Raw genomic sequence first — 21,263 nt, forward strand, 5'->3', positions numbered from 1 at the left:
ACCAGCGCAGAGGGCACGCTGGTCAGCACGGAGATGAGGGACACAAGCATCAGCAGAAACAGCAGCAGTAACAGCGAAGACGGTGAGGTGGCGTTGATGTTATACAGCAGCGGCAGTGCCAGAAACGATACTACGAACAACAACAGAAACAGAAGCGCCGGAAGTCAGGGTACTGGCACCTGTTGCAAGAGCAGAAGCATCAGCAGCAACGGTGACTTTAGCAACAGTAACAGCATCATCATCAGCAACAGTAACCGCAACAGCAGTAACTGCAGCCGCGACAGCAGGAACATCAGCAGCAGTTGTGTAAACAACAATGGCGGCGAATACAAGATTCTTGCTGCCCCTCCGTTTAGCAATAGCCAACATGGCGGCGACTGTAATGGCATCAATAGGAGCAACATGAGGAGCAGCATCACAAGGATCAGAAGTAGACGCAGCAAGAACAACGGCGACGATAGTAATAACAGCAGCAGAAGCAACAGCTGTCAACAGTCGGGAGTTTCACAAGCGGAGCGGGAACGCGTAGTCGTGGAGCACGAGGAGGAGGTGGAGCAGCAGGAACTTCCGCAGGCCGTGCGACGGCCTGGCGTCACTTGGAGAGAAGCTGGAGGTAGTAGAAGGAGCAGCAGCGGGGTCGTCAGGAGCGGAAGTAGCGATAGAAGCAGCAGGAGCAGGAGCAGCAACAGCAGCACGACAGGAGGGCCTAGAATGCCTGTCTTGGCTTCAGCGGCAGCTGGTCATCCCTTTGCCTCTGGACCCGCAGCTATATCTGCTAGAGAAGCAGCGCCGGCAACTATCGAGAGCTCTGAGAAACAAAACCCCTTGTTGCGACTCGTAGCCTTCGATGACTTGGAGCAAACCTTCGCCCGCAGTCGGTGTAGAGCCAGCGGTAGACGGTGCTGCTGTTGCTGCTGCTGCCGGTCGTGCTCGGGGAGGCATGCACCTCCTCTCCCGTTGCAAAGGCTCCAATATCCTGCCGCCGCAGCAGCTGGTGCTGCTTTCGAGGCTCCCGCACGTCTCCACTCCCCCGTCAGTGACGGTAGTAGTGGTGGTAGTACCAGCGGTACCAATAGCACCACCACCACCAGCAGCAATACCAGCAGAAGGTACAACGACACGCAAATGGCACAGATACTGCGAGGATGTCGTTGTTACTGCGGCTCTTGCTGCTGCCTCGGTAGGAGCACAAACGAGAATATTGGAGCGGGCGGAGAGAACATCGAGTTTTCCCGCGGCGGCCTTGAGGATCAGCTGCTGGCAGCAGGCATATCTGGCGTCTGGAGCCAGTCTGGCAGTAGCATCAGCAGCGGCAGCGGCAATAGAGGTTTGGCTGGAGGGGCAGCGGCTGGTGCTGCGCCGTACGTTGTGCAGCAGTTGACATCGCTGCACATGGGCCTGCCTTTGGAGCAGCAGCAGCAGTTGCAAGCTGCAACGGCAGCAACGCTAGCCACAAGGTTTCGCGAAGATCCCCGTTTGGAGGCCCGGGCTTTGCTGGAGTTGGGAGCTGCATCGAATGCAATACCTACCTTTGACTTATTTCTAGACTACCGCAAGCCCAGCGGGCTTCAGCAGCACCCTTTGCTGCAGTCGGCGTTGCTGCTGCTGCGGCGTTTGCCGCGTTTTGCTCTTCCGCTGTACGATCAGCAGTTGTTGCAGCAGGTCTGTGAAGACTCAGCTCTTTACCCACGATTGCAGGGCATTGAAGTCCCCTTCCGCCTGTTAGCCCACGACCTGCTCTTCCTCGCTGCGTATTCCTACCTTTCAGACCTTCCCCCTTGGAATAGACCGCCACTGCGGCTCCTTCGAGTACCCGGCTTTCTGTTGCTTAGCGCTCACCTCCAGCAGCACCAGCAGCAGCCAGGCGCTGACAGCGGAGGGGAGGCGGATGAGGAGCTCGGGGACGAATTGCGAGCGAGTGCAGCAGCAGGAGCAACATCAGCCGAAGCAGCGGATCTGGAGGCGCTGGACTTGGAAGGTGCGAGTCCCGAGGCAATGGAGGCGTTCCACTTGCAAGGTTTGGTGCTGTTCAACTTGCAGATGATTTTGTCGGACTTCCATCAAACCCTCAGCAGCGTCGAAATCTTGTGCGATGGGGGGCTCGCGCTCGAAGACAACCCTTATGCTGCGTTGCATCCCCTCACTTCCTTCCTACAGCAGCAGGGCTTCTTTCTCCACAGTTTCAAATATAAGCAGGGCAGCAGCATTGTCTCAGTAAACAGCAGCTCAAGCACCAGCACCAGCAGCGACGGCGGCAGTGGGTCGTTTCTCACTGCATCCACCTTACAGGCTGTCGAACGGGAGCGCGGACTTCAGCAGCGTCAGCTCAGCAGCAGCAGGAACAGAAGCAGCAATAACAACAGCAGTGCTATGAAAGCTTTTATTGATGCATGCAGGAAAAAGCATGGCGTGACTGCGAACAGGGTACAGCAGGAGTTACAACGGCAAGGGCGTCTGGTTGGATCGTGCGAAGACTCGGCGTCATGTCGCTCTGCTACAGTGGCAGCAGCACTTACTACTGCTGCTCCGGTGGTCAACGAATGCGCCGTGTGCACCTGCTGCAGCTGCCTCGTAGGGAACCCCTTGGGTGAGGTTGGAGCAGCAGAGACATTTGCTGCTGCTGCGGCTACAGCAGTGGTGGCGCAGGAGGACGAGACTTCAGATGACGATAGCAACGACGCAGACGGGATTCTACGGAGCCATACCTTACCGCCAGACGCATACTCAGAGAGCGCGGCCAGAGACCAAGGAATTGGTAAATTGCCTCCGCGGGTTATGACGCTTTAGCTGGTGCTGCTGTTGCTGGTAGTGGTGCTGATGATAATGTTGTTGATAACAACCTTGCTACTCCTCCTCCTCTGCCCCTGTGGTCGTTCGCGGGGTCTATGTGCCTGTAGGTAGCAGAAGGAGCAGCATCTAGAGGAGCTGCTGCTGTTGTTCCTGCCCCTGGTCTTGCCGAAGTAGTTACTGCTACCCCACAATGTAGTGTACTGTTCGTTGTTGCTGCTGCAGGGGAGAAGCTGGCGTCTGCCTTCAGTTCTTTTTTGAGGGCCCTAGACGGTGGCGGTCGAAAAAAGAGGCGCCAGCAGCAGGACGGGCCACCTCGGGTGTGCATACACTCCGTGCTGTACTTGCGAGCCGGGCAAGAGTCCACTGAAGCAGCAGCGGCAGAAGCTGCAGCAGCAGCTGCTGCTGCTGCTGCAGCAGATGCAGAAGCCAATGAACGCCGGCAAACGCAGCAGGACTACGAAGAATGGCAGGAACAGCAGCAACAGCAAGAGCAAGTAGGAGAGGAGGGCGGATTTCTATCTTTAATTGTTGGCGACGGGGAGGGGCAGGACGATTATCTTTTTTCCTTTGTAGAAGATTTGTACTGAGGGGATAATCCTTGATTGTAGGGCATTCGCTGAAAAGAAATCTACGATGAGGCAAACGCAGACTAAGTGCCCCCCTTCGCGCTCCTCTTTGGTGCTCAAGGATCCGTGTTACTCTAGGCCGCTGAAGTAGCACCAGGGTGGCGCGAGACGCAGAGCTGCTTGTCCGTGGATGTCTCCCTATCTGATGTTTATTTGCCACTGCTTGGACGGAAAATAACAGAAGAATGGAGCCCCCATGCCTTCGTACCCACACCTCATCCCGTTGGAGACCTTGAGCTACAGCTGGGTCAAGTCTCTCCGAGCTGCTGCAGGCACCATTCGATGCTGCCTATAGAATACAGGGCACTTCACAATGTGAACGGGGTTCACGAGGAGAGGGTTCTGACGCAGGCTCTAAGGGCTTAAAGGTGCAGACTCTTAGGAGAAAAAGCTTTGCGCGGTTTCCTCCACGGCGGGGGTTTTTCGGGCCGCACAGCGAGACAAGACCAGGATCAAGCCTTCTTGTAATATTTCAGCGGCCCAATTTAGGTTCCCACTGGGGACCCAAAATGGGGCCCCTGGGCTCCTAGGCCCTGCCACCTTTGCCTCACAACGAAGAAGCGGCAGGTCCGGCGCGCACAGACCGCAGAGGGGTTTGGGATATGCTTGCACCCTCGATGCCGGAAGCAACAGGTACATTTGTATTTTTTGATGTTGGGTGAAGCAAATGGAACATCTGCCTATTTAAGAGGCCCATCTGCATTCACCATGTACAGCTCTTTAGCTGGAGCCGCCACGTATATACACAGAAGTGGATCAAGTAACAAACGTATCTGTTTCTGCGCTGCTAGCAGCATTCAGATACCTTTGTCTCTACATCCTCTCTGTAGAGTTGTTTGCACGTGTAATTCTACTTACATTTCCATAGGTCGGATAATGAGCGTTGAGGCAGAGGTTAGTAACAATTGTCTTAGTGGTGCGAGAATTGGAAGATGGGCTAGGTTTATCATGCTTCGGGGGGACCCTCTTCCCAAGAGTAGCTGCTCAAAGGTGTGTTGCAATTTACGGCAGAGTCTACCTCCTATTCGCACCATATCCGGCTCATGAGCGTGTGCCTCTATGCACAGTACGCCTGGAGCCGGGGGGGCAGGCTACTAGCTGCTGTGGTGGAAATGTTATAGGCAGCACTTGCACCGTTCTGCAGGTAAGGTCGAGAATCTTCTTGTTGCAGGGGGGTCATACTTTTGGATTTTGGGTTCGTCCGGCTACCATCCTCCACCTTTGCCACAGTCAACAACAACCGGTCAACTATGATTGGCAGTAAATAATTGTTTGTTCATTCTGGTGAGATATCAGAGTACAAAAGTGTGGCAGATGAAGTTTCGCATGTCTTCCAGCTAGGAACAAGCACCAGACAAATATGCCTTGAGAGCCACCTCTGGGCCGCCGGCAGCACTTGTGCAGTAGAAGCTTGCAAAGCAGATGCAGCCCTATACATTTATACACAGAAATTACAACAACATACTGTTAATGATGAATAGTCAGTTTTCGTCCTTTCAAAGACTCCCGCAATGGTTTGTTGGGCTTATCCTTATTTTCTGGGCCCCAGCCCCATGTTGCTCTGCTGCTGCGGCTGCATGCGTCCCTGTACAGCTTTTTGCACACTCTAAGCAGTTTAGACTTGTCTAGGAGATCTAATTATATTGTGTTTTTACTTTCACCTCCATCCTTCGATTCGTCTCCTCTGTGTTTTCTTCACCGTCCTTCCTCCCTTCTGCCTTCGAAGCTCACTTCCTTCTAGTCTTTGCTGATTCTCTGTAGATGGCTGTTTTCTTCCTTCCTGTCTATCCATACCCTTCGTCTTGCTTTTGGCGTGGGGTTGAGCCGCGTATACCCGCTGGACGCTGGGAGGGCGTGGAGGGGTCGCCAAGGGGTTGCTAGCACCCCAAGGCCACACAACAAAGACACACGCGCAGACAAACGCGGGTCTTTCGCTGCAAGAGGGGCTTTCAAATCCCTCTTTTTAGTTTATGGGTTTGGGCCAAGGGACTGTAGGAGGGGCGAGCGTGTTTCAGAAGGGCGTTCCTGACAACACTGCGAAGGGGCAAATAGGAAGGATTTCAAGTTCCGATTTGGAAAATAAGCAAAATGGCAGAAGAAAGCATCGAAGTGGGGGTCCCCGGATTCTCGTACGTCGAGGCATTGGCGGGAGGAACGAGGCCCCTCACAGACCCTTCGAACCCTGTCGTCTTCATTGATGTGGCTGTCGGCTCCCATGCGATGGGACGCATCAAAATCGAGCTGTTCAAGCATCTTATGCCAAAATGCGCAGAAAACTTCAGACAATTTTGCACAGGTCTGCTGCTGCTGCTGCTTCTCTTGCTGCTACAGCTGCTCATGCGACGTTTGTGTACCGGCACATCTTATGGAGCTGTGGCAAGTGCTGCTGCTGCATTTCCTCCTACTACTTGTCGATAATGCTGTTGCTGGTGCTTTGATGCCACTGTAGTGATCGAGGTTTTTGCAATAGTCAAGATGGCACGTGCAGGGTTAAGGATTGTGGGTTGAGAGTTGTTGGTGCAGGCGAATTCAAGATGAACTCTGTCCCCGTCGGGTACAAAAACGTCCATTTTCATAGAGTCCTCAAAGGATTTATGGTCCACGTGCGTTGCTGCTATTGCTGCTGCTGCTGGTTTGACTATTGTTGTTGTTCGTGGTGTGGCATCGCTGGCTCTTTTTGCTTCTTCGGCCGTTGCTGTTGTTGCCCGTATGCATGAGGGTTGCTCTGTGTCTGCCGACAAACTCCTTCTCGCATTAGCTTCTGCTGCTGGTGCTACAGGGAGGCGACTTTGTTAAGGGAGATGGGAGCGGAAGTTTGAGTATATACGGCAGTAGCTTTCCACTAGAGTCCCCTGCCATGACGGAGGCCGTTCAAGGCTTAAGCGGTGCTGCGGCAACTGCAGCAGCGGCTAAGGCAATTGCTGCGGGCTGTGTGCCGCACTTCCGGGCTGGCCTTGTGTGCATGGCGAACAGTGCTGCCGCCAGCAGCAAACAGCAGCAGCAGCAGCCGCAACAGCAACAAAGGAGTGGCACTAACGGCTGTCAGTTCTTCATCACCTGCGGTCCTTGTCTGTGGCTCGATGGCCGCAACGACGTCTTCGGCCAGGTTATTGGCAGAGATTCGTACCAGGTCCGCTGCTGCTGCCGCTGCTCCTGCCGTTGTTGTTGCTGCTGCTGGTGTTAGGTGCACGCGCGCCAACTTTTTTAAGGTCTGCCTGAGAATTATGTATGCATCATCGGTTGCGGTTTCTGCTTATGATGCTGCAGGTGTTACGAAAGATTGAGCACGTCTCTACGGACGCGCAAGGCAAGCCGCGGGTTGATATTACTATCACCGAGTGCGGCGAACTGTAGTCAAGCTCGCAGGCAAACACGATCGGCTGCTGCTGCTCTTCGATAGCAGCAACAATTACTGCTGCAACAGCTGCAGCATAAATAAGTGGGGAAAGAATCTGCAGCAGCGGAATCGCTGCCGCGCGCGTTGTGGGGTTCTGTGGACCACTACACTAGTGGCTTCAGCTGCCAATGCGCTGTATATATATATATATATATATATATATATATATATATATATACACTTTCATGTACTAGGTACATGGTAAATAGCACAGCATATATACTGTGTATATCATTATGTGCTGCGTAGCACTTTTGGGAGGAGATGAAACACAGAAAACTTCATCGCCAACTTTACTCTCTTCCCATTGACTTGTCTACCACGGAAAGAACACTTCGTATTGTTGCTCCTGTTGCTGCTGCTGTTGGCGTATGCAGTCTTGTGCGTGTATAACAGCGAGGCTGCACAGCACTGAGCAGCTGCGTCAATTGTAGAAGCTATTGCTGCGGAAGCTGTGGGGTATGCAGCTGCTGCATGTGAGGCAGCAAGCGGACGAAGTGCAGCATAAAGAACTCAGAAGCTGGGAGTAGATGTTGGGGGGCGAAAACAGCAGTGGCACAGGGCGGTCTGTGCACCGCGTGCTGCAGCAGCAAGGCCTTAAATGCCTCAAACGCAGCAGCTGGAGACAGCTGCTGCTGCACAGATTGCCTGTACATCCCAAGCAGAAGCGCCAAGAAAGCCGAGACGGCGCGAGGCGTAAAACCGGTGCGTTTGCAGAAAGTGACGGCAGCAACAAAATATTCCACCGCAATCAAATGAGCTGCGGCTACTGCCTCCTCCTGCATATGCTGCAGTTGCTGCTGCTGGTGCTGCCCTAGCGTGGTGGGTTCGTAGGGGATACTGGGAGCAGCAGCGGCAGCAGCAGGCGGGACGCCACAAACAGATACGCGGCTGGCCTCAGCAGCCTCCTCCCCTTTGCATTCCTCTACTGGGAACGCTCTTTCTGTGCCAATCAAAGATGTGCTGCTGCTCTTCCTGTTGTTACAGCTGTTATTGCTGCTGCAGCTGAAGGCCGGCGTATCCTTCACAGCACTGTCTTCCGCTGGATCCAGTTGAATGGCCAAATCTGTGGTGATGCTGTTGCTGCTGCTGCTGCTGCAGCTAAAGGGGCCTATAAGAGAGGCCCTTCTTGAGGGTTGCCGCAGAAGCACGACGAACTGGTGGAGCTGTAAGAGCTCGTCCAGTTGTCTGGCGAGCCGCACACGGTCCTTCTGGTGCAGCAGTGCTGAAGCATCTGTAGCACAGATGAGAGAATAGGTTAAGAAAAGAGGGCGCCTGGAAGCAGCCAACGCCGACTCAGTAGCGCTGAGCCTCCGTTGGGCTGCCAGTGGTGCATCTTCTGCTGGAACTGCTGCTGTTGCTGCTGCCAGTGTTCCCGTTGAAGCTGATAGGCTGCTTCCCTCGGATGCTCCTGCCGTTGCTTCTTCTTCCGAAGCGGGTGGCACCTCTGTAGGCAACAACGGAGGTGGACTTGCGCCTCCGGCAGCGTCTACCAGGTCGCTAGCCAGGCTAAGCCGGGAGCGGGGTACAGCTGTCGCTGCCATGGGGCGGCGTTGAATGGAAAATGTTCTAAACCTTGTGTATATTTTTTGCTTTTTTGGCACTTAGTTTCTCGAAACTAAAGAAGTATCAGTGCAAAACTGCATAAGGCTTTCTGGGGCTCCCGAGGCATCCCCCCCGAACAGCAGGAAGGCAGAGGTGTCTGCTATTGTACTCCTTCAATTTAATCCAGAAAACAGTAGTAACCGACTGTAAATTAAACAATTTAGTTTTGCACGTGTGTTTTGACCAAGAGCTACCCGAGCTTAAGTGGCCACCGGCAGCAGTGACTCTCCAGTAGCAGTCAACGTGCACGCGCGGCAGCGCCCAGCGCGAGCAGTAGCTGCCGTTACGTAAAAGAAGCCAAACGAAGCCAAAATATCAAGAAAACGTATTGCATGCACATTTAATAACTAAAGTATCTTGATAGCATGCCTATGCTCCTGCAGTAGCTGGAGAATAGGCAGGAAATATTACATAAGCCCGCCCACCCTGCTATTTGTGCTTCTCGACACTTTCTCGCTGTTTCGAGTCTAGAAAAAAAAAAAGAAAGCCTCATGTTCTACAACGGGTGATTCCCTAATAAATTTTCGAAGGGTTTCATTAAATTCCTAACAGCTTTGAAATGAAAAATTGGGTCTTTTGGTTCGATGTGAAAGGGCATTACCGTCCCGTTTAACTCCCATTTACTCGTGCTCGACTGGCTCATCAACCCAAGAAGTGTAGCCGACGATTCTGCTGCTAACGATGAGGAAGGAGTATTGAGGTTGTGTTTGGGGGGAAAGGCAGTGCTCGTTGGTACTAACAAGCTGGCTCCGAGAATACTGCCGAAGAGGCAAGCAAGGAGCTCCCAGGCATCGGCTTTGCTGTAGTTGTGGCGTACACTGGATTGTCACGCTTGAGCTGGAAGGGCCTGTGCTTAAGTCCGGCCCTATGGAGGTTGGCTTCGTCTCAATGAGCATATTAAGCGTGTACCTGTAAAAACCATTTAAACTCCAGGTTGTCTTACGGGCCGGCTGTTTTTACTATGTTTTTTTTTACCTTCGTTCAGCAATTGATGTAGGTAATTGTCCTTTTATTTACTGTGGTATGTTCTATATGTCTTATTGTTTTCTTGCCACTCTGAGCACACTCGTTTGCTGCAAATGGCAATGCTTTCACATGTTCACTTCATTTGATGCGCAGCATTCATCTTCTTTGCTGATTGACCCCAACGGCTGGCTTCTGTGTTTTGACTAGAGTTACATGAATGGTTGTCTGCTTATACCATATTCCCTTTTTCGAAAGCACAATTTGTCTGGGAGTGTATGTTCACAAGCAAGTGTTCTCTCGCTCTTGTCTGTGCCCCCCTGTTTCCTAGGAAATTGTCAAATGGATTTTAATATATTTCTTCCAAAGTCAGGGCGTCCTGTACACAGCGCCACAGAGGATAGGGTGATACAGGGGAATGGGGTAAAAGCTGCCGTAAGGACTTGGTTGCTGCTGCAACCCCTGATGCAAGGCACCACTACGCATCTGCGCGCGGGTGCTGCGGTGGCTGCTGCAGCTGCAACCTTGCTTTCTTCAAACCCGTGTTCCCTTTTGTCGCATGCAATGATGGCAATGTGAATAATATCTGTGAGTTTGCCTTCCCCATAGTTTACAAGTAATGAAACCTCAGATTCCCGGTCTCTGCAAGGAATGTCCACCGCCCGTTTGAAGTTGGCAAATCTTAACAACTCATATTCCCCATCTTTGTAAACCCTTAACCATAAACTGTGCAGACTGTGCATTGGCGGATAGAAATACATAAAATATCAACTTCAAACAGACTGTGCACACACCTGACAGAGACGGAGAATCTAGGATGTCATTACTTGTAAAATATGGTAGCACCGCTCACATAAGTATCTTATGCTGCACGAATGTCAGTTCATGAGCAGCATGTGCCTGTTTCTGCATACAGTACATATTTTTAGGCAGTGCGAACAGTAGAGAAGCGAATACAGTTGGAGGAGGGTCGGGTACGGAACTGTCGAACCCCCACCATTTCCAGCTACTTCCCGCCCTTCGTGTACGTTCTCAAAGTCCAGATTTATCTGTTTGGAAGTCGCAGTGGTTCTGAGAATTTAATGCGTGAACTGCACCGATCGGTACGCTTGTGTCGCACGAACGGCCCAGTGGTTCGCAATTAGCAGGTTGAGTGAACAGGAGGTATTAAGTTCATTGTCAAGTCACCAATGCCTGCGCTAACAGCATATTTTTAATATTCTAGAAATATTTGTGAAAGTGGCCGCCGAAACGAGTTTCTGCTCCATTGTATTTCGGTGCAGCAGGCGCTGCCAGCAGCAGACGTAGTGGTGAGGTGGATTAGTAGCATTCTCGCGAACCCTCTTGATGCAGAAGATAATTTAAACACAATATTACAATTAGAATTTGAGGGGTTTCCATGAAGATTCAGCTGCCAGTTCACTCGTTCGTTTTTCAGTGCAAAGACGGGTGACCGTCACAGCAGCCGGTAGCGGATACAAATTGGACCAAAGGCTTCTTGCTATTTCGTCTCCTGCTGTAACTCGACGTTCAGCTCATTTAACTAATATTTACCTACTTGCTTGTTCGACTTCATCCTACATTTTTTCTTTCGGCCGGTCTGCCCGCCTCAGGTTGCGCGAGTCACTTCGAGCTTCCTTCTGTCGGCTAAAGAAATCACCTCGAAAAGCCAGTTAAGAGCATCAACGCTACACCATTTCTTCAAAAAGTGTTATTGACGAAGCATTCTGCTGCTGCCTTTTTCAATAACTACGGGTGCCGTTATATCATGCTGCCTCTGTGGGCTGCATCCCTTCGAAACTGTCCGACTCCGCGACTGGTGCTGTCTTCTTTAGGCCCCTCTTCCATCCCTCATTTCATTCCCGCTGTGAGCAACTGGATGCCTATACATCTGAATCCCCAGTCAGAGTCTGCAGTTGCCAGGGAGCGGCCAAACAGCTACAGCGTCAGCATCAGCGGCTGCTGCCAGCAGGCCTCCTCTACTCAACAAGGCGTTGGGGGGACGCCTGCTGATTGCCTGTGCACTACCTGTGACCATCGAGGCAGGCAAGCTCTCCATCGCCTGGCGGCGCTACAATCGGCAGTACCCCACGAGCCAGACCGCAGCAGCAGCAGTCGCTGCTGCAGGAGCGAAAGCAGGAGCAACTGCAGCAGCTACAACAAGATCGTCACCTACAACAGCGGTTGCAGCAATAGGCGATACAGCAACAGGGTCACCAACAACAGCACCCGCGGCGTGCAGCCTGTGGCGTTCTCTTCCTTGCCCAACGTTTCGGCGCTGCACTTAGAGGGGACCACGGCATTCTCTGAGTTGAGGGAGGAGAGTCGTTCTCCGCAAGCACTGGTTAAGTACTTGGACGAATATATTGTGGGACAGACGAACGCAAAGAATGCCCTCGCAGTGGCCCTGCGCCAGCGGTGGAGGCGTCGACAGGTGGGATTTGGTTATTTTGTTGTCCGTGTCGTTGTTTGCTTTTTCCGGTGCTCCTTCTAATATGCTTTTTCTTTGACCCTGCTCCCTGCCTTCCGACTGACTTCGCTGTGGTTGCTCCTGCCGCCTGTGCGGTGTTTTGCTGTATTCATTTGTGTTTCCTGTATGAAGAGACATATTCTGAGCAGGCTTTAGCGAGGTGAGCCCCCCAAAACTCTTGTGTCCGAACTCACCTCCGGTGAAATGTGTGCATAACATCAGCAAAGGGGCGGCATGTCAAGCAGCAGTCAAGCCTCCCCCCTAATCTTTTAATTTATCCGATGCGTGTAATACGCAGGTCAAAGATCCTGCACTGAGAGGAGACATCTGCCCCCGAAATATTCTTCTCATTGGACCTACAGGAGTGGGGAAAACAGAAATCGCAAGGCGCCTCGCCGTGCTGCTAGACGCTCCCTTTATTAAGGCAAGAATTTCTTGCAGCCACTTTCATGAATGGCATCGAAAAGAAATGCGTTTGCTGTTGTGTGATCGTTGATTTTGTGTCGAATGGTTTCGGCTTGCTGGCTGCCTTAGCTGGCACCCAAGCGGCACGCCGGTTTTCATACGGTTTGCAGCATCACCATTTAGAATAAAAATTTATACAGGTGGACTTAATAGTTGTTACAATCATTGGAATGCCAGTACCCCCCATATATCACTTGCTATTGGCACTGTCAACGTCAAGGAAATACGACTGTTTCCACTAAGACGCAGGCGGTTGCAGTTGCTTATAGAGGACATGGCTACCTCTATGGTGGCTTTTGCTGTTGTTGCTATTGCTTCGCTGCTATGTGGTTGCTGCTGCAATTCTTTTGTTGGCTGTCACTGTTGTTCGGAGTGCGATTTTTATGGGTATTGAAACAGTTGTTGCTGCTGCTGCGGGTCTGCAGGTGGAGGCAACAAAGTACACGGAGGTGGGTTTTCACGGGCGCGATGTGGAGCAAATAATTAAGTGAGGATTTCTCTACTGCTGAAGTTGAGCTTTTGACTTACTTCAGTAGCTTTTTCGCTTCCCTACTGGCTAAACTCTGTTGCAACGACTCAGTATGTTGCCAGCCAAGCGTTTTGCACTAGTTCGTATGAATGTATGTTCCAGCTTAGCAGACGCAATATGTGCGCGAATATGCATCCTATAAATACATGCACAACATACTCATATCCATGTGTGTGTTTATTTATGTGAATCGGTATGTGTAAGCTATACCAAACAAATATGTACGGGCGTCAAGAAATAAATGGGCATACAATGTGCACAAGTATAGACAAGTATAGGCAGAGAACCGTACATCAGGCCAGCATTTTCTTGCATACCTACTTTGCGCTTCGCCTCCTCGTTGCCCATTTGGTACCCACAGGGATTTAATGGAGGTGGCGGTAAAGCAGAAGCAAGTAACTTTAGAAAAACAAATGAAGTGCGCAGCGGCGAAAAAAGCGGAGACCAAAGTGTTAGCAGCCCTCCTGGGAAAAGTTCCAGTAAGTTATCTCTGACTTTTCGTGTCCCTGTTATTGTGTGGTGCTGCTGCTTCTCACTTTCTGTTTCCTGTTTATACACCATAATTTCTATTTGTCTCCCACTATGTGTTCCTTGTGATTGCGTCATTTTCTGTTCATGCATGTGCTTTCTTCTGTATTCGTTCCATTTATTACCCGTATTACCTCTGCTGCATCTGCATATATTTCGTACTGTTGTGTCTACCCACGATCATTAGTTTCTCCTTATCCTCAGCAGAATACCTAATTTTTGTATGTTTATGCATGCTTACATACGTATTATATTGCTCTTTGCCGCCATTGCGTGCATACGTGGCAGGCCGAGGAGTACACCATATGGCTCCGCCACTTGCGCCGCGGCGCATTGAACAACCAGCGGGTGGAGTTGGATTTACCGCTCTCTGCTGTTGCGGCGTCTAACCAAGCAAGGGGTGTGTCGCATGCACGTGGAAATTGTAGCATATCCTGGTGCATTCATTGGTGGTCTCTGTCAGCTCCACTGTTTCATTGAGACTATGTATTATCGCTTTTACATTCTCTGCACGCGTTGCTGCTGCGGGGCGCACAGTCTTCGGGGATGTTCAGGATGCTGCAAGCAACATGACGCTTAATAATATATCTTCGCTTTTCGCTGGCGGTGGGGTTTTCCTCATACAGTTTAGTTACTTTCGAGTAAGACTGTTAACATTAGCCGTTGTTTTACTCTCGTTTACTTGCAATTTGTGTTTTGCTATCGAATGCGAAGACCTACGAATGATCAACCAGCGGTGTGTGACCATTAAGGACGCAATCCACTGTCTTACTCAAGCAGAACTCGACGTCATGGTAACAAAGGCAAGGTTGCTAAAAGAGCTGGCATATGTGCTTCAAATGCGGTCTTACCACCACTTTCCCAATCTAACGCGCTGTGGCTTAAATATGTTCATAAGTTTTTGCAGTCCCCATTACATTCCTGTGCATTACAGTTGAATACAGTGTTGATGTACTATTTACATTTGTGTCCGATGCCCATTTCCTGCGTTTGACATAGGTAGTCTGCATTCGTTCTGTTGCAAACATACTATATATGCATCTTCGAGTAACATACGACGATGCTCGTGTCATACTGCGCGCTCGCACTTTCTGCGGCATTATCTTGTGTTTACATTGCTTTACATTCGCATTAATCGTTAATTAGTATTGTTTTATTTATGCGTGTAGGAGTTAGTATTGCTACTAATGAGCATTCACACTAATCTGTGTGTTTAATTAAGATTTGAACTAATTATCATTTGGGATTTGTCGTAATTGGAAATAATTCGTACTTGTATTACGTGGTATTCGGTTTTCTTATAATGTGCTTACTTACTCTGGGCTTTGCTTCTTTCTGCTTCAGGAGATGGTGGTCCAGCAGGCTGTGGAGGCAGTGGAGGAAGAGGGAATTGTCTTTATTGACGAAATCGACAAAATTTGCTCAAAGAGCGTAAAATGCAAAGCACAACAGAAGACCATTTCCGTTTCTTTTTTCGCTGATCCTTTCCCTTTTTCTTTTTCCTATTTGTCTGATTTATTAAAGCGAAGAAAGTATTTTGCCGTTAAGGCTAGCTTGCGGGGGCACGCCCTTTTTCCTTTGACTGGTTTACTTGTGTTTAGGCCTGGAGTAGGCTAGGGCGTTCTCCGTTCAGCGTGCTCCTCCCTGTATTGTTTCTTCGCCCTTTTATTGGTTTTTCTGAGTGTGTATACACCAAAGCGTAAATTTGCTTGCAGGGAAAGGGCGGCTACCAGGGGCCAGATGCTTCTGATGAGGGCGTGCAGCGGGATTTGCTGCCCCTTCTGGAAGGCTCAACTGTCTCTACTCGTTACGGAGACATACACACCAATTATATTCTGTTTATTGCTTCAGGTGGGGCTAGGTAGTTGTTGCGTTCTACCTAAAATGGCGGAGCTCTGTCTTCCGTTCCGGCACTTCTTTAGTGCTGTTGCTCTGCCAATACTCATACGCCCTTCATTTTCGTACCCTGCTTCCCTAGACCCTTCTTCACAAGGACGCGTTTGCCTTTCTTGAGTATAAATGCCCCTGGATCATATGGCACATTCCCTGTGTTTCTGTGGCTCTAGTCTTGATTGCTCTCCTCATTTCCGTTGATAATTATACATGTATTGTTATTATGGCATCTATGGCTGCATTCCCAATTCGTGCTGCAGCAAATATCCATATTGCAACTGCATTTGCTGTTTCCTAAGTCGTTGTATTCATCGTTGGGTGGGCTGACGCACTTAGGCTTTTTTATCACATCGTCTTCAGCGTCTTCTGTGTATTGATTACTTTCCAGGGGTGCCTTTCTGTGTTTCGGTCTTTGGATTTGTTTATCGTTTGATTGTAGGCGCCTTTCACTCCGTGCAACCAAGCGATATGCTGGCTGAGCTGCAGGGCCGGCTGCCGGTTCGCGTGCTTTTAAGGCCGCTCTCTGAAAAAGACTTCTACCAAATTCTGACCAGAACAAAAAGCAATTTAATTGAACAGCATAAGGGTGAGTACGCACATCAGTAGCAGAAGCAGTAGTAGGAATTTAGCCAAGCCTTCAATCAAGTCAAGTGCTGTAATTTCTAGTGATTAATATTGTATATACAGTATATATTATTATTTTTCCTTGGATGATCCTGCTGCGATTCTGTCTTTAGCATTGCTGGCAACGGAGGGCATTGAACTGAAGTTCACAGACGACGCCATTGCAGAAGTGGCAAGAGGTGATTCCTCCGCACAGGCATCCCAATAAGCATTTCTTGGTTTGCTGTAGCGGAAGCAGCCGGCATACGCGTTGATAAGAGAAATAGTAGTAGGAAGTGTAAAAATTTGCCTTGCAAAATTTAGTCAGGTGCTCATATCCGCAACAATGTGGTTTCATAAACAATACAATAAACCTTATGGTGAAACCTTAGAAACGCTTTTGTCCTAAACATTACTAATCGGCAATCGAGGGGGTCGCTGTAGTCTTGAGTTGTGCACGAAAATTTGTTGCAGATTTCCTAAAGCAAGTTGAACAAAATGAGCCAAAGCGGGAGAAGACGCGTATATGCCAATCGAATAAAAAGACAAACGTTTTTTTTTGTCTATGCTCTGCAGTCTCCTCTGAAATTAATTCCCAAGTGGAAAATATCGGCGCGCGGCGTCTGCACACCATCATTGAGAAGTAAACATTTAACTGCATACTGTGTTTTCTCGCCTGTATACCTTAATCTCTTAACTGTGGACCGTACACCATCAACTGTATACTGCAAACTCTCACCTGTATACCGTGAGCCTTCAACTATGCCCAGTATATCCTCAGTTGTGTACGTAAACACAAAACTGCAAAGTTTGGAAGTAGGAGTAGCCCAACGGACTCTTGCCACTCTTTGCGGTACATACAATAATTTAGCCGTGATATGTATTTAGAGTCTACATATTCTATGCATTTAGGGTTAAATTCTAAATGCGTACATTACTCAAAGTCTAAATACATACAACACTCAAACTCTAAATGAATCCGACACTTAAATTCTAGATGCACAGAGTACTTAAAGGCTAAATACTCACATCGCTCAAAGTAAAGCTAAACCTTACTCGTCTACTCGTGCATCAGTGTGGCGAGAGGTTAAGGGTGTGACGTATTCAGAGACACGGAACGGCGCTTGCAGGCTGCTCTTCGCTCACTTCACTCATGCAACTTAAACTGATTCATCTATTTAACTTGACTTGCCTTGCCTCAGTTCTTCTTAGCTGTGTGTGTGTGTCCCTATTCAGAGTATTGGAAGATATAAACCTTAATGCCGCCCTTCAGCCGCCTGGCACCACGTCCGTCAGCAGGCCAAACCCAAACGCTTGGTGCTAAACTCCAAACAGTAACACCTGGCTAAGGACATTCAACTGGAAGTACCCTACTACTGTGTGGTTGCTTCTCTCCGCTTGTTCCCATTTCTGTGTTTGCTCTCCGTCGCCCTCTTCTTTTGTGCTCTTCTGGCTCAACTGTCTTTGTCTCCGATATATCGGGTTATTTGATTCCACATGCATAGTTAATAAAGTGTGTGTTTGCTTGCGCAGCGTGCTGGTGGACCGGCAGTACGTGGTAGACAGCGTTAAGGCAATGCGTCTCCCCTTTGATCTCTCTCGCTCCATTTTATAGTTGTCCTCAGTGTGTGTCTTTTGCAAACAGTGGAACGTGGGGTGCGAAAAATATATTGTTGGGTTCCACATGGTTCCAAATGCGCTTTTGTACACATGCTGGCAATGTCAACTGTTCGTATCCAAAACTGAACCCTGAACCCCAAGCTCTAAGCTGCTAACCCTAGTGGCTGATACAGGGACTGAGGGATTGAGACGCGAATTCGCCATGGTAATTCCAGCAAGCCACAGTAAAACGGTTCCTTGGTTGGCTGATCCAATCTGTGAACTGCCTCTTTGCTAATTGATTATCCTCCCTCTGTTTTTGCTTTTTGACTAGAACTAGAGCCAAGCAGGCAAAGACAAGGTGGCAGTAGCTATAAGGCAATGACCTAAGGCAAATCACCTAGAGCTACAGAGACGAAGACGCGAAACCACACAAGCAACGACCATGGCATCCGGCGGATGGTGTTGCATGTACCCATTCCAGAGCCAGCAGAGGCCCTATGGGCCCCCTAGCGTACTTGGGTCTCGCTGATATTTAAAGGACCTATGGGTTGCAAGGGCCTCCCTATCTCCAGAGTGCTGCTGACTCCTCCAGCCACAGCACGAAAATGCTCTCCAGCCCATTTACAGGCAATGTTTCGTTGTGATTCTTGTGCTTATTATTGTGGGAATTACTACTGATTTGTGGCAACATCGACAAAGGAATTCCGTAGGATCGGACTAGTTCACAAGGCCTCCTAACGAAACGAAACAGTGGCCAAGGACAAGAGAACGAATCCACATTATCACCAGTCATTGGTTAGGTGGAGACGCTGAAGGGTCTCCTGCAATGCCCCCACTTCTTTCTTCACTTTCGCTCTCCGATAGAAAATCGGACAGTCACGATTTATGCAAATTACATCTTGCAGCAGCGAGCCCTGACATCTGCGCAACCACAACGCAAAAGACCGACCATGCCTAAAACGCAGACGCAATAACAAATCTGTCAATACAAGAAAACAATAAATACAAACAAGCACAATACGAGCAAACAAGCGCAATATGATCAAAACAGACACAAGAACCGTTCTCTGAATGCTGAGGACAAGATAAAGGTGAGAGAGCGTACGGGGGTCAGTACATTACAACTAGAACACACTTATCGGCCCCTACCCCATGCATAACGCTGAAACATGAAACCTTTATTTGTTTTAATTGTATCAGACACAACTGCAGTACGACGAGCTGGCATGTGCAACCAGCAGACGCATTCCGCTGCAGTTGCATGCACTTGCACACCATCAACACATGGGGTAGGCCTGAGTGGACTGACACCATGCCAACTTAACGAAGTCCAGATGAACCCCTTATTTAAATTAGGGTGGCAAACAATCACGAGAAAAGACAGGGGAGGAGGAAGAAGACAATGAGCAGAACGAAAAACAAGACCAAAAAGGAAGGTAGTAAGGGAGAGAGAGAACATGGGTAACACAACGAAGAAAACGGAGCAAGAAAAACTGTGGGGAGAGGGAGTAAATTTGTCGTCCTTCTCACCTTTGGCATTCGGTCCAAAGGGCGTTGTGCTCCCGCTCCAAAGCCTGCACTTCAGCCGCCTTCGCTGCGGCTATCTGCGGACGCCGAAACAAAAACGAAGCAGTTGAAATAAATTTCCTGTACATATTTTTTAAAGTACAGATGCACACGCGTATAGATTGCAGTATACATACATTTATAGTTGCAGACCCCAAAACGCATGGTGCTTGCAATAAGCCATTTGTGATGCGTCCAAAGCAACGGTGCACATCACAACCTGGTTAAGAAGACGGCTAGATGACTGTTGCAAAGCAGAAATGAAGAAGCCGAGGAGATCATTTAGATGCATTGATTCAAAGTGCATAGCAAGAGCCGCTCTTGAAATACACATAATGAACTGTGGGAGGTTGAGTACACTGACGAAAAGAGCATAAGCGTACTCAAAACTCATCACAAAGCGGATACACTGGCAGAGTTAATGCATCATCACACCAGGTCTAACAAGACGTACCTCTCCCTCTTTCGTCTGACAGTGCTTGCAAAGGGCCCCTTCGCCGATGGTGACGCGACAGCCAACGCACTGGACCCCTTTCTTGATAAACTTCGACAGGGCGCCTTGACTCGATACAGTTAAGGTCTTTTTTAAAGTGTGCATGCCGCCTGAGACGGCAAAACAAACCGCAAAGCGAGATTATGCAAAACAGCGAGAAGTGCACTCCTCCCTTGCGCCGACAATACATTGAATTCAATGCATTTAACGGTCATACTGGTCGTGTCAGATTCGCTAGTATTCACACTAACAATAAAAGAATAGTAGCACGAGGTTACAGTGGTAATAAATGGCAGGAGTAGTAGAAACAAAGGCAGCAAAGTAACATGATGCGTTGCTAGGCCTTCTGGTCCGCAGCCCCCACTATCATTGGCCTCTACCTGTTATATATAGAGGCCATTGATAGTGGGGGTTGCGAACCTGCAGGCCCAACGACCCAACATGACAGACATGTAGTAGTAGAGTTCGAAATACAATAATCGTGAAAATCATTCAGGTGATAGACAACAGAGCTATATCAATAATGAGGATAAGAAAAACTGGAAAAAACAGGGAGATCCAAGAACTGCGAGAACTAACTGAATAGGCTTTCAGGGTCAGTCATAACGCCTTCGAAGATGCGCATGAGGGGCCCCTTGAGGGTTTCAAGGTAGTGTTGAGTGTCAATTGGCAAATTGTTTTCTAAAACAAACAACGGATCCTCAGCTCGTTCGTACTGCGCCTGCCCCTTCGACCCCTGCACCACTACGTAAGAAATGCGGTCTCCCACGTTGGGAGCTGTGCCGGGGTCTGCGCGCAGAACGAGAAACAAAGAAACACGACAGTTGATGGATCATTATGGACACGATAGGCATAGCCTATGCAGAGGCCATGACATCCGCGGTAATCACTAAAAACGATAGTTTCTCGAGTATGTGAGTATGTGAGGATGTGGAAGTACAAGGACACACAACCACCCATAAACACACTGTTGGTTCTGTTATGTTTACTTTTACTGGATTTAATTCGCGGAAAATCCACAAAGGAGAGTCTCACCTCTCTTCCGCAGCTTCTTCGCCAACTCCACGTGAGGCAGTTTCGTGTCATAGTCTAACTTGCCTAGGCTTTTGGTTTGAACCAGCAGACTGAGGTCTATCTTGTTCTATGTTAGCAAAAGCGCACAATAGAAAATCAGGAATACATCGTTTAACCACCTTATTTGGGTGCGTCGTTGTGAATTTATCTGCTTCTGTGCTTTTTAGCTGGTCGTCTATTTAACGTAGCGTGTTTATGCGCTGATATGTGCAGACCGGTGCCTGGGCAGTCCCTCCCCTATTGTCTACACATTAATCCCTTGGTCAGTAGGTCAAACTGTGCGCACTTATTCACTGGCAAACACACTCTTTAATTGTTTGTCTACATGCTATTCATCCCGAATCGTTTCTTCGCAGAAAATGGCCTGCAATCGTTGCCAACGTCTCTTCTAACTCGTGTACTCATCGATATACTCGATTTGCCAATTTGCCAACTTGGTTACTAGCTGTTAGTTCGCTTATCACTGGCTTGTGTATTTGTCTCTTGCGTTACCTGCAAGAGTTCGGCTATCTTGTTGCGGGTGTAGGCTTTGGCGTTTTCCACGTCTTTGTCTATCAACATCTTCTTCAGAACTGTGTCAACCATTATTTGAACTAACATCGAGAAGTCCCGACGTACCGTCTGCAAGTGATATATATATATATATATATATATATATA

General features: G+C 49.2%; 5 protein-coding genes across 5 annotated transcripts; 3 read left to right on the forward strand and 2 right to left on the reverse strand.

Moving 5' to 3' along the window:
- Positions 1-33: 33 nt before the first annotated feature.
- EMWEY_00017910 (hypothetical protein, conserved) lies at positions 34-3,377 on the forward strand (the record flags this gene model as incomplete). Its single annotated transcript, XM_013479982.1, has 3 exons — positions 34-899; positions 1,185-2,755; positions 3,013-3,377. 3 exons carry the CDS (start codon positions 34-36, stop codon positions 3,375-3,377), a joined length of 2,802 nt encoding a protein of 933 aa, XP_013335436.1.
- Positions 3,378-5,504: 2,127 nt separating this feature from the next.
- Positions 5,505-6,770, forward strand: EMWEY_00017920 (peptidyl-prolyl cis-trans isomerase H, putative; the record flags this gene model as incomplete). Its single annotated transcript, XM_013479983.1, has 4 exons — positions 5,505-5,712; positions 5,940-6,019; positions 6,196-6,546; positions 6,684-6,770. The coding sequence occupies 4 exons, from the start codon at positions 5,505-5,507 to the stop codon at positions 6,768-6,770; spliced, it is 726 nt and encodes a 241-aa protein (XP_013335437.1).
- Positions 6,771-7,250: 480 nt separating this feature from the next.
- EMWEY_00017930 (hypothetical protein, conserved) lies at positions 7,251-8,357 on the reverse strand (the record flags this gene model as incomplete). The annotated part of the gene is made up of 1 exon (XM_013479984.1): positions 7,251-8,357. One exon carries the CDS (start codon positions 8,355-8,357, stop codon positions 7,251-7,253), a length of 1,107 nt encoding a protein of 368 aa, XP_013335438.1.
- A 4,856-nt stretch (positions 8,358-13,213) lies between these two features.
- Positions 13,214-16,098, forward strand: EMWEY_00017940 (ATP-dependent heat shock protein, putative; the record flags this gene model as incomplete). The annotated part of the gene is made up of 8 exons (XM_013479985.1): positions 13,214-13,324; positions 13,662-13,773; positions 13,911-13,979; positions 14,088-14,167; positions 14,718-14,804; positions 15,089-15,224; positions 15,706-15,852; positions 16,004-16,098. 8 exons carry the CDS (start codon positions 13,214-13,216, stop codon positions 16,096-16,098), a joined length of 837 nt encoding a protein of 278 aa, XP_013335439.1.
- A 2,155-nt stretch (positions 16,099-18,253) lies between these two features.
- On the reverse strand, positions 18,254-21,189 carry EMWEY_00017950 (DNA polymerase , related; the record flags this gene model as incomplete). The annotated part of the gene is made up of 6 exons (XM_013479986.1): positions 18,254-18,392; positions 19,002-19,075; positions 19,492-19,640; positions 20,110-20,319; positions 20,566-20,671; positions 21,097-21,189. 6 exons carry the CDS (start codon positions 21,187-21,189, stop codon positions 18,254-18,256), a joined length of 771 nt encoding a protein of 256 aa, XP_013335440.1.
- Between the last annotated feature and the right edge of the window lie 74 nt (positions 21,190-21,263).

The sequence above is a fragment of the Eimeria maxima genome, genomic scaffold (genome assembly GCF_000499605.1).
Source record: "Eimeria maxima Weybridge genomic scaffold, Emw_scaff150, whole genome shotgun sequence".
Lineage (NCBI taxonomy): Eukaryota > Apicomplexa > Conoidasida > Eucoccidiorida > Eimeriidae > Eimeria > Eimeria maxima.